This window comes from Sceloporus undulatus, chromosome 1 (assembly GCF_019175285.1).
Source record: "Sceloporus undulatus isolate JIND9_A2432 ecotype Alabama chromosome 1, SceUnd_v1.1, whole genome shotgun sequence".
In the NCBI taxonomy this organism is placed as follows: domain Eukaryota; kingdom Metazoa; phylum Chordata; class Lepidosauria; order Squamata; family Phrynosomatidae; genus Sceloporus; species Sceloporus undulatus.
Genome location: NC_056522.1, coordinates 33,339,256 through 33,351,448, shown reverse-complemented (window position 1 = coordinate 33,351,448; position 12,193 = coordinate 33,339,256). Strand labels below are relative to the sequence as shown.

The following is a 12,193-nucleotide window of genomic DNA, read 5'->3' as shown; positions in this document are numbered from 1 at the left end:
ATCGCGGCTTTTCCCCATTAGCGCCTATGGCAATTCGGCTTACGAAGGCTTTTCGGGTTACGAAAGCGGCCGCGTTACGAATTAATTTCGTAACCCGAGGCACCACTGTATAAGGTTGTATGCATGTACAGTATGTGTGTATGTATGTGTGTTCAAGTTGCCTATCTACACATGGCAACCCAATTAATTTCATATGTACAACCTGGTTATTAAAGCAAACTCATTCCTCCTTTTCATCTTTGTGTTGCCTTTTGTTTTTAATTAGATGGCCTTCGAAGAATATTATGTCAAGTTGGCTTGCAGGAAGGACCAGAAGGAGAAAATTCTTCTCTTGTGGATAAACTGATGCTATCTGATTCCAAACTTTGGAAAGGTTGGTTATTGCTACTTACCTTTTTTCTTTAAAAAAAGGAAACTACAGTTCTGCACATAGAAGTTCCTCCTCTTCCTCCCTGCTTGCTTAAATAGTCATGGATAAATAGCAGAGAATATAGCAGCTAGGAAGAGAGATGGCACAGAATTTAGATGCCCATAGCCAGTTCCCTATTTCCATTTTGGTTTGTCTACTTCTGTTTTACTACAGATTTGAAAGAGGGCATCATAAAAAGAGAACTGGTTCTTGGGAGATTATAAGAAGCCAGGCAAGGAATGGCATGGCATCCAGATACGGCTAACACAACTGTTAACAAAACCAAGCATTTACAAGTCGAAATTGCTGGAGTAACAATGTTGTTTGGTTTGTAGTGCATGAAGTGCTGTGTTTCCTTTGGACTACACAGCAGTGCTTTTCTCTTTTGGCAGTCTCCTGTAAGATATTTGTAAGATCCAATTTGTAATGAGCCCTCAAGGGGTTGCAGTTTGGGGTAAAACAGCTCTAAGACCAACAGGAAAGACACATTAGGTTGTAAGCCACTTTGCCCATACTATGACCTGTTTCTGAGAAAAGGCTATTGAATACATAGGCTATTGAAAAAGTTTCAGGCTTGTCTCTTATGGAAATAAGATTTGAAGCAGTTGCTTATAGAGCTTTTTTAAATTCCAGCACGCAACACTGTGTAAGAGCGTCAAGGCCCATTTTGATATCAGTGACAGGTTCATGTGGTGGAAAAATTAGTCCTGGACTTGACAAAGTATTCCACCCCTTTTCTAAAGCTATTTAAAGTTTATTTCTGTGACAGACTTCTATCATATTACAGTTGATATTAATGTGTACTTTCTTTTTTTAAAAAAACAGGAGCTAGAAGTGTGTACCATCAGTTATTCATGAGCAGCCTACTTATGGATTTGAAGTACAAGAAACTTTTTGCTGTCCGGTTTGCAAGAGTGAGTCATTTGTTTTTACATCTAATACAGCATATTGTAGAATGCAAATTCAGATATTTTCCGTGTTAGTGAAAGGTGGAATCCACAGAACTTAGATTTCCACCATCACTGCCCAGAGACAGGCAGGAAGAACAATAAGGTCTTATGATAGCTAAAAAAGGCATAATTGATGTTGACATCATTGTGGAAGCCTTTTTCTATTGGAGCACTTTATGCACATTAGAATGTTTCAGATTAGATTCCAGAGTTTTGAGAATATAATTTGATATTGGAATATAGGTTCCTGTGTAATTAGGTCTCTTGGCCAAAATCATTTGGCACTCCAAATGAGCATTATGGTTTGAATCCAGTGTTGTATAAGTAGATACCCACTAGTGCACCAGAATGTTTTCCCCTCCCTACTGCAGCTCTTTACACTATTTTAAAATATGCTCCGGAAACTTTTCCAGTTCTCCAGAGCAGATTTTAAGGATTCATGAGGGGCTGCTGGAGGAGGTGGAATCCAGCTTCCCTCCCAGTTCCATTGACAAAAGCAGTTCTGTCAACAGAAGGACAGTATTGGATTTCGCTCTGTACTTTTTTTCTTGTATACCACGAGTTAGACCTTGTGGCCCTCTCAGTGTTGTTAAACATCCAACTATTGGCCATGTTAGCTAAAGCTGATGAAGAGTGGAATCCGACAACATATGGAGGGCCACAGATTTCCCAGTCCTGTTGGATAACTACAGTTGCAATAGATTACCATTTGGTAACTTTTTCTCAAAGCCAGTTAAAGTGAGAAGAGAACCAATGTATTTTGATTTTCTCTAATAACCATTGGTAGTCTTTTCAGTGCTTAAAAAATGACCTGTAAATATTGGCTTAATCCAGTAACAATCAATACTTGTATCTTGCCTAATTAGCCATCGCCCCTCCCCCTTTTTTTTACCCAAATAGCTCTTGCTACTTTAACTGTGCCTTATTATTGGCCTGTTAAAATTATAATTATACTGCAAGCTTTCTGTTCACACTTTCTGTGCTAATGCAGTTCTTGCACAGGATTTTCCCACTACAAACATTACCTTTAGACAAAACATTCGGTCAGTGTGGGTTAGAGGTGAATTTCCCCTTGTTGTTTAGAATTATCGGCAGTTGCAGAGAGATTTTATGGAGGACGATCACGAGCGGCCAGTGTCGGTGACTGCTCTCTCTGTTCAGCTCTTCACTGTACCTACTCTGGTGAGTAGTGCTGCCCTTTTTTAAAAACTGATAGCTGGCACCCTTTGCCTTTTTTGCCTCCTTCTTAATAGAATTATGAGCGATTGCAGAATGATTATGTGAAAGATGACCACGACAGAGAGTTCTCAATTGCTGACCTCTCAGTACAGATATTCACAGTGCCTTCACTTGTAAGTACTTAAAATATTAAACGGAGCCCTCTGTTTGCTCTTGAATCCCATTTAGATCTCATGCAGATAATTTATTAATGTTTACACAGAAGTGTCAGAATGTTCAAAATCTTACAGAATTTCCTGCGCAAAAATAAAAATCCCTGCCTCCAAGAAGATTACAATCTAAAATCAGCAATGGATCAAGCCAGTAAAGGAAGGAGAAAGACATCCTTAGTATTACTTCTGTTTTGTATTGTAGTAAATAACTAGTATTACTTTTGTTGCATCTTAGCTGGGGTAAGGCAGTTTCACAGCTGAATATCTGTCCCTAAAGGATTTGCCCTCTCAGCAGTGACCTGAAGAATCAGGGGTGCACAAGCTAAAATATTAATAGGTTAAGAGCCTTTAAATTTTTGCATATTGACATGACTTCAGTGCCAGGAGTGTGTAGTAGTTTGTCATATTAGTAATTTACTAACAATCAAAAATAAGAACCGTTTATGAAGGCTAGAATACTTACGGAAAGGGACTTAATTTTAATGAATAATTTTGTTCCTAATACAAGAGATGTCTTATTTATAGCAGCTGATCTTTACCTTTAGAAAATTATGGTAATGCTTTGGGGAGGGTTGCAATGCAGTTGTATACCTTCATCTTGCTTTGGTGCACATATGAGTAACCTGAATTAGATGTGTCAGTAACCAGATTAGGGTTATAGGGCTGGAGGAATAAAATAACTATTTAAAGTGACTAAGGGGCAAAACAAACCACCACTTTGCGCTGCCATTTGGGTGGCTTCAGAGCACAGTGTGTTGGCGCCACACGCTCTGAAGCCATCCACATGTGGACTGGCTTCCAGCTATCTTGAGGGCATGGCGGTTACACACTGCAAGCCCCCAACACACCAGGAAGCCACTGTGGGGCTGTGGAAGAGCTACTAAAGGCGGCTTTTTCACAGCCCAAAAATGGAGTGGTTGAAAACTACTCCTTTTGCAGCTGGCGCTTCAGCAGATTGAAGTCACGACACCAATCTATCTTGGGGGGGGGGGGCTTCATGCCACCCCATCTGGGCTGTCTATTTCAGCCCTAAATTTTCAGTGAAGATAACTAAATAGGAGGAAAAAGCATTGTGGATATCAGCTCTTAACATAAAAATACTTAATTATGGCAGCTAAATGATTCAGAAGTTTTAGACTGTGGATAAATGCAGTTAATTCTTTAACATTTTTAATAGTTGTGTTTACCTTAGTAATGTGCCAGAGTCCCTTTCTTCTCCTTTTCTTTTTTTAAATTAAATATGGCCTGAAACACATAGGCAAAAAACACCAGTTTTGGCTGCATTGGGAATGTGGCATTTAGATGACATATGCCCCAAACGTGGCCAAAAGCTGTGATGACGTCACGTCAAGCAAAAAGAACTGTTTATAATCCACTCCTTCTGGTGGCCAGGTCCAGAACCGCAGCAGCAGCCTGGATCAGGCCTGGGCCCATGCGGTTGCTACAGACCCAGTGCAGTTGGTGCTGGCGCCATCCTGCCATACCCCTTTTGGCCCATTTCCATTCAAGAAGTTGTTATATCATGCCCATTAGACACATAATGGTCACTTTTTAAAATATTCCTCTATTGCTTGTGTCTTCTATTTTGGTTAACATCAGACAATGAGATGATGTTTTAATTGTATTTTGACCTAGGCTCGAATGTTAATAATAGAAGAGAACCTTATGACTACTATCATCTCAACATTTATGGACCACTTACGACATCGAGATGTTCAGGGCAGGTTTCAGTTTGAACGGTATACTGCGTTACAGGCTTTCAAATTTCGCCGAGTCCAAAGTCTTATTCTGGATTTAAAGTAAGTGCGTTTTAAATCAAGCAATCAAAATATTTCTACATAGGCACACATGAATTATTTTGCAAACTTGTTTCTCTTCTGTTTAGGTATGTATTGATAAGCAAGCCAGTTGACTGGTCAGATGACCTGAGAGAAAAATTTCTGGATGGGTTTGATGTCTTCTTGGAGTTACTGAAATGTATGCAGGTAAGCTTTTTTCTTAAAGGTACTGTATACTAGTGTTTGAATCCTTGTATGAGATTAGAGTGAGCAGTTCATAACTGTAGCCTGCAGTTACCCAGCACTAGGAGGCAACTGCTAGGTAGAATTTACTGACCTTGCCCTGATAGCATGTTTTGCTTGTTAACTGTGTTTCTAGGGTATGGATCCAATAACCCGTCAAGTAGGGCAGCATATTGAAATGGAACCAGAATGGGAAGCAGCATTCACCTTGCAGATGAAACTAACACATGTGATCGCAATGATGCAGGACTGGTGTGCTTTAGATGTAAGTTAAATCTCATTAAAATATGTTCATGTTTTGATTGAGTAGCTAAATTTTCTTAAGATTTATACATATATCAATAAAGCTAACATGTTTAAATATGGGGTCTCAAATACAGTACAGTATTTTTATGCATGAAACATCGGAATTGATTGTTCTGTAAACTTTAAACTACACACCAATGTAAAGTTTAGGTGGTTACAGTATTTCTTGAGAGGCAAAAGGAAAAGGGAGTATTTAACATCAGAAAAATTATTTGTTGCTGTCATTGACTGGTCAGCTGGAAAAACAGTTATTTGTATCCATTTGTTTCCCCTCTTCTTAGGGAAGGTTCTTTGATGCGTCAAAGAGATTTGGTGAGATTATGTATGCTAATTCTGTCTTCCACTGCCCCCTATGTGCTGTAAAGGATTGGGGGAGCTTTTGGAACAGCATTACAGTACATGGGAGTAGAGAAAGAAGGAAGGATTCCCCTGCTTTCCACTCTCAAAAGCTTTCCCTGGATTTTCCCCTGGCATTGGATGGCATAGAATCATAGAATCGTAGAGTTGGAAGAGCAAATCCCAATCAAAGCATACCCGACAGATGGCCATCCAGCCTTTTCTTAAAGACCTCCAAAGAAGAAGACTCCACTACACTCTGAGGGAATGTGTTCCACTGTCGAACAGCCCTTACTGTCAGGAAATTCCTCCTAATGTTCAGGTGGAATTTCTTTTCCTGTAGCTTGCATCCATTGCTCCGGGTCCTGTTCTCTGGAGCTAAGGAAAACAAGTTTGCACCCTCCTCAATATGACATCCTTTCAAATATATAAACAGGGCTATCATATCACCTCTTAACATTCTTTTTTCCAGGCTAAACATCCTCAGCTCCCTAAGTCGTTCCTCATAAGACATGGTTTCCAGACCCTTCACCATTTTAGTCACCCTCCTTTGGACAAGTTCCAGTTTCTCAATTTCCTTTTTGAATTGTGGTGCCCAGAACTGGACACAGTATTCCACGTGGGGCCTGACCAAAGCAGAATATAGTGGCACTTTTACTTCTCTTGATCTAGACACTATACTTTTATTGATGCAGCCTAAAATTGCATTGGCCTTTTTTAGCTGCTGCATCACACTGTTGACTCATGTTCAATTTGTGGTCTACTTGGACTCCTAGATCACTTTCACATGTAGTCTCCTTCAGCCAGTTGTCCCCCATCGTATATCTGTGCATTTCATTTTTTCTGCCCTAAGTGCAGTACCTTACATTTCTCTGTGTTGAATTTCATTTTGTTTGTTTTGGCCCAGCTTTCTAGTCTATTCAGGTCGTTTTGAATTTTGATCCTGTCCTCTGGAGTATTAGCTATTCCTTCTAATTTGGTGTCATCTGCTATTTGATGAGTATGCCCCTAATTCTGTCATCCAGGTCATTGATAAAGATGTTGAATAACACTGGCCCCAGGACAGAGCATGCAGTTTCCCATTTCAAAATAACTCTTTACAGATAAGAGAACAAATAGTTCTCTTTGTTCTTGGGCAGAGAGGAATTAAAGCCAGGAATGCAAACAGCTCCTCAAAGATTCTAGTTCATTTGTTTTACACTATGGGTATTTAGCTCTGCAGTCCTATAACATACTATGCAGAACTATTGTAAATGTTTTGTTTCTCAGTCTTCCACTAGTTTTTGTGCAAACCATTCATGGAGCAGCACTAATGTGAATTTATTCTGCTTCTCTTTCTTTGACTCAACCCAGTAAGTTGGGAGAAGTTTTTATCTTGAAATAATTTCTCAGTTCATCTGTTTTGTGTAAAAATATGCTCTAAGTTTGTTAAAGTGTTTTGGAGATTTGTCTTTTCAAAATTTTAACTGCTTTTCAAATTTTATAGGAAAAAGTGCTCATTGAAGCATACAAGAAATGTCTGACTACATTGATGCAGTGCCACAGTGGTTTTACTGATGGAGAGCAACCTATTGATCTCAACATGTGTGGACACTCAGTTGAGACTATTCGGTACTGTGTCTCTCAGGAAAAAGTTAGCATTCATCTTCCTGTGTCTCGTTTACTTGCAGGTAAGGACTGAATTGCTTGGTTGTATGCTGAGTTTTTTTGGAGCAGTTCATGCAAGCCCAAGGTCCAGCCATTTAAATATTTTTTTTCAAACTATTTGCATTTGGAATTTTGTCTTACGACTGCCATCGTCATGTTTATTCCTTACTCAAGTGAACCTACTCTGAATAATTTTAAGGAGCATTGCAAAGATTATGGCATGAGTCTGTAAAGTGCCTAAACTATTTTGTAGATTATGCTCAGAATATTTGAACAGACTTATTTTTGAATATAATGCATATTTTCTTTGGAATTGAACCACACTTCATCAATATATTATGCCAAAGGGTAGTGATTGTTGTTCAGATAACTAGGATATCAAACTTTGTACAATACAGACCAAGCCAATTGTGTGTTTTGCCATAATAGACCTTGGCAAACTCCCTTTTTAACAGACAAGCTGCAAAAATGTGAATTAGGTAGCAGGTCTTGGGTGGGTGTGGAGACAGGCCTGTCTGCTCAGTCTCCTAGTAATCTCAGTGGGTCCTTCCCTCACTATTTATTATATTGTATGTAATAATAAATGCATATACTCTGTAATTTATTTTTGTTGTTTTTTGTTATTTATATAGGTTTGCATGTACTTCTCAGTAAAAGTGAAGTGGCATACAAATTTCCAGAACAGCTGCCAATGGTAGGTAATACTCACTTTAATGTGTGTGTGTCTATGATTGTGTTTTTTCTCCCCTGATAAAATTCCTTCGGGTATGAAGAGAAATAGTAATACTAATAGTAATGGAGTACAATGATGTTTCAAACAATGTTGATTTTAGGAGAAATTATTTTGTCCTTCTTTAAAAAATTCTCAGCTTTGAAGCCATAGCTGCCACAATGCTTTTGAAGTAAACTAGTATTCAGTGCTTCACAGAGGCATTATGAGGGCATTATAATTGAAGTTCAGAAATTGTGAAGATGTATAGCTCACAGTGGCTAAGGCCCAGTGAAGCATTATGTTTTGCCATGGTTTATTGCCTTAAACCTGGGTATGGTCTGAGCTATGTAATGAATTATACCAGTAATATGATGTTACTTCATACTGATGAAGTAGCCTGTAGGGAGTGACCAGTGAGTTGTGTGTTGTGTACCTTCAAGTTGTTCCTGACCTGTGGCGACACTATCATGTGGTGCTTCTAGCAAGATTTGTTCCTCTGAGGCTGAGAGCATGTGACTTGTCAAAAGTCACCCAATGTGTTTCATGGCTGAGCTGAGGTTCGAACCCTGATTTCCAGAGTTGTAGTCCAACATTCAAACTACTATGCCATGTTGGCTCCTACAGTTTAACTGAACTGTAGTGTTATATTCTAGTAGAGACCGATTCCATAAAATTTATATTGAGGTGGGTATACATTTTGGAATGGGAGGGTGGTCAGCATTGGCACCTGAGCAACCATTCTGGGCCACTGTGGTCAGTGCTGTAGGTTGAGATTTAAATGTCCCACCTTAGCTCAAGTGATACTTATCAAAATATTTCTTGGGCAAGTTACAGACCGCCTCTTTGAGGCGGGCTGCACCCGCCCCTTTCCCCACCAGATCGGGGCCTGAGCTGCCAGAACGGCAGCTGCTGAGGCCCCGATCCGCCGCTTTTCAGGCTGCGGGGAAGCAGCAAAACACCGCTTCCCCGCAGCCTGAAAAGGGGTGTCCTTGGGGCTTCAAGCCCCAAGGACACCCCGCGGCGGCGGGGAGGGGGAGAAAGGGGCCGCTTGGCCCCTTTCTCCCTTGCTTCGCTGGGTGCAGCTGTCTGAAGGCTGTGCCCAGTGAAGCAAAGCGGCGCCACGGACCAGGAAGGAGCTCCGAAACGGAGCTCCTTCCTGGTCCGCGGAAAGGGCGCCCTAGGCGCCCTGCTGCGGATTGAGGACGTCATGTCCGCGCCGCCCCATCTAGAGGCAGCGCGGCCGTGACGTCCTCACGGCGGCGGCCGTATGGAAGGGCCGCCGCCGTTTAGTGCGTGATGAGCACGCACTAGGGTTAGGGCGGTGCGGAAGCACCGCCCTTTTGTAACCCTAGTGCGTGCTCATCATGCACTAAAGTGCCGGTCTGTAACCGGCCTTTACTGCTAATAATGGTGGTGTGAATGTTCTTGTCCCTGCCACTCCCCTGATGAGGAAAAAAATGGGCATGGCACCTTGAGTGTTTATGAGCCAGAGCTTGAGCAGCTGACAGTTGTGTCTGTCATATATGAACAAAGGGTGCTAAAGGCTAAAGGATGCTAGACATTTAATTCTATAAGGAGAATAAATTATTTGAAACATGTTCCACTTTTTTTTCAGAAGTGCTGTGAGATTTCATCCCATTCATGTGTTATTTTAAGTATTTAACATATACATAATATTTAAGGTTTTTTTTCTGTTTTGTGTTCAATTAATGCAGAGTGAACTTAGTCCACCTATGCTAATAGAACATCCCCTACGATGTTTAGTTCTGTGTGCCCAGGTACATGCTGGTATGTGGAGGAGAAACGGCTTTTCGCTTGTTAACCAAGTAAGTGCAAAAAGATATTAACTTCTTTCTTGTGCGAAACTGAGATTCACAAGTCAGTTTGCGATACTCACCCTTTTAGAATTAATTGTCCTAGAACAATTAAGAATTCTCCTTTTCTCTTTCCTTATACACATTTACCAGGAAACGACTCATTAAATTAACAGTGCTCATTGCTGTCACCTGTATGCCAGTAAACAAGAATGATGACTTTCTAGAATTACATTAGGAGCTTCACTAATGGGAATTATTTAAACATTTTATTAGAATAAATTAATATATTTTAAAGAATCTTTATTTTAAAAGATGAGTTGGTAGTGTAAAGAAAAGGCCAGTATGGAGATGGTGACATCTGAAATTCATGAGCTACTGACAAATGAAATGTTAGTGCTGCAAGCTATACCATTTCATTAGATCACCCTTTGGCCTGTTACAGACTGCCAAAATAAAGCTGCTTCGGGTTTCTTTGGAGGTATGCTATTTAAATGAGACATGCATCCTAAGAATCCGGAAGCTGCACCAAAGCTGCACTCCAGTGCTTAGGAATGGAGTGTGGCTTTGGCATGACCTCCAGACTCTTAGGACCCATGTATCATTTAAATAGCATACAGTGGTGCCTCGGGTTACGAAATTAATTCGTTCCGCGGCCGCTTTCGTAACCCGAAAAGCCTTCGCAAGCCGAAAACCCATAGGCGCTAATGGGGAAAAGCCGCGATTTCGTGTGAAATAGCGCCGAAAAGCACCAAAATTTTTTTCGTAACCCGAAAAAACATTCGTAACCCGGAACAGTTATTTCCTATGGGATTTTTTCGTATCCCGGAAATTTCGTAACCTGGGTATTTCGTATCCCGAGGTACCACTGTACCTCCAAAGAGACCCGAAGCAGCTTTATTTTGGGAGTCTGTAACAGGCCATAGTTTTCAAAATAGTCCTGAAATAAAGGTTTATGTACATTCATACTGACATAGATTAATATGCTAATATATTACAACAACTCAATGCCTTCATCCTTACGGATCAGCTTGGCAGCAATATATCTGTATCTTTCCCAGTTATTTTATTGGGCTTTTCAGACATGATGAACTAATCTTCCAACCACGGTATCATTCGGATATGATAAAAATTCTGTATGTTATTTGACATGTTTGGATAACCTCTTTATCAAATTATGATTTTTTTTCCTTGAACAGATATACTATTATCATAATGTGAAATGCAGAAGAGAAATGTTTGATAAAGACATAGTAATGCTTCAGGTAATATTGTTTTAATGCAATTTATGGTTATACATTTCCTATGAGCTCAGTTTGGTTGTATACCCTAAAACAATCACTAAGGTGATTGTCTTCTTCTTTCTTTCTTTTCTTTTCTTTCCCCCTTTTTTCCCATATATTCTGAGATTTTTATAAAAAAGAGTTGGGTGTTCAGGGACCTGAAGGATTCCTATTCTAAATTGTTTGGATATGTGCATATTTTCCTTGTCTAGTTCTTGGAAATGAGACATAATGCTGCGGTCAAGCTTTTGTCCTCATTTGTATTCAAGAGGTCTATTTTTATGTGTGACTTTTCCTCTTGTCATATGCCCATATTGAAGATAAATCTACTTGTACAGTTTGGAGGAAATGCCATTATTTTGTCAGCCTCCTAAAATAGCTGCAGTATTTGTGTTATGAAAAATCCATATTATACACGAAGATGTTCTAAACCATGGTTTAAAACGTTTTAATCTTTGGAAAACATTTGTTTAGCTTGCTGTTTGTTTTTCCTAGCAAAGGTCAAAAAACATTTTTATCAGTTAAAACACAAATTTAAATAGTAATAGACCAAATAATGCAATATATCCTGTTTCCAACACAAACATAATAAATTTTGTTTTGAAGAGCAGATAGGTGACTTGTTTTTCTCTTGTCAATACTATACTGAGAAGGACAGGATATAAACAAATAAATAAAAATAAATATATACATTTTATTTTTCTTTAGACAGGTGCATCAATGATGGATCCAAATCACTTTCTTATGATAATGCTGAGTCGCTTTGAACTTTATCAGATATTTAGTACTCCAGATTATGGCAAAAGATTCAGTTCTGAAAATTCTAATAAGGTATGTTATGAGCTCTTGAAAATTAAATCTCATGCCTTTAAAATGCATCAAATGAACTCAGTATATTGTAGCTGAGAGTTCTCATTTCTAATTGCTGTATTAAGCGTTTGTTTTTTTAAAAAAGTAGAGCATTTTGTTGAATTTTTGCATTTATTTTCCTTTCAGGATGTTGTTCAGCAAAATAATACACTTATTGAAGAAATGTTGTACCTAATTATAATAATTGTTGGTAAGTTTGTATTAATTTTGTATTGTGTGGGGTTGGCAGTCCTTTTATCTGTGTAGCTTATTTGGCTTTATTTCTTTATGTTTGCTGTGGTTCGTTGCTTGACTGAAAGGGAGATTATTTGTTTTTCCTCTTTTTATTTTGTGGTATAATACCACTATTATGAGATGTGGACACTGCACATGCCTCTTGCAATATGAAAGTATGAATTCTCCCTACAGATGTTTAATATGATTGCTTGCATTTTCTTCTCCCATTCCATATGTA

At 39.3% G+C, this 12,193-nt stretch overlaps 1 protein-coding gene across 1 annotated transcript in view; it reads left to right on the top strand.

Moving 5' to 3' along the window:
• The window catches only part of UBR2 (ubiquitin protein ligase E3 component n-recognin 2), a 69,889-nt gene that overhangs the window by 25,000 nt on the left and 32,696 nt on the right, over positions 1–12,193 (top strand). Inside the window, 12 exon segments of the mRNA XM_042469130.1 lie at positions 266–373; positions 1,235–1,323; positions 2,613–2,711; positions 4,386–4,549; positions 4,636–4,735; positions 4,908–5,036; positions 6,900–7,083; positions 7,693–7,754; positions 9,488–9,598; positions 10,786–10,851; positions 11,578–11,700; positions 11,866–11,929. Of these exon segments, the coding sequence (XP_042325064.1) occupies positions 266–373; positions 1,235–1,323; positions 2,613–2,711; positions 4,386–4,549; positions 4,636–4,735; positions 4,908–5,036; positions 6,900–7,083; positions 7,693–7,754; positions 9,488–9,598; positions 10,786–10,851; positions 11,578–11,700; positions 11,866–11,929 (1,299 nt within the window).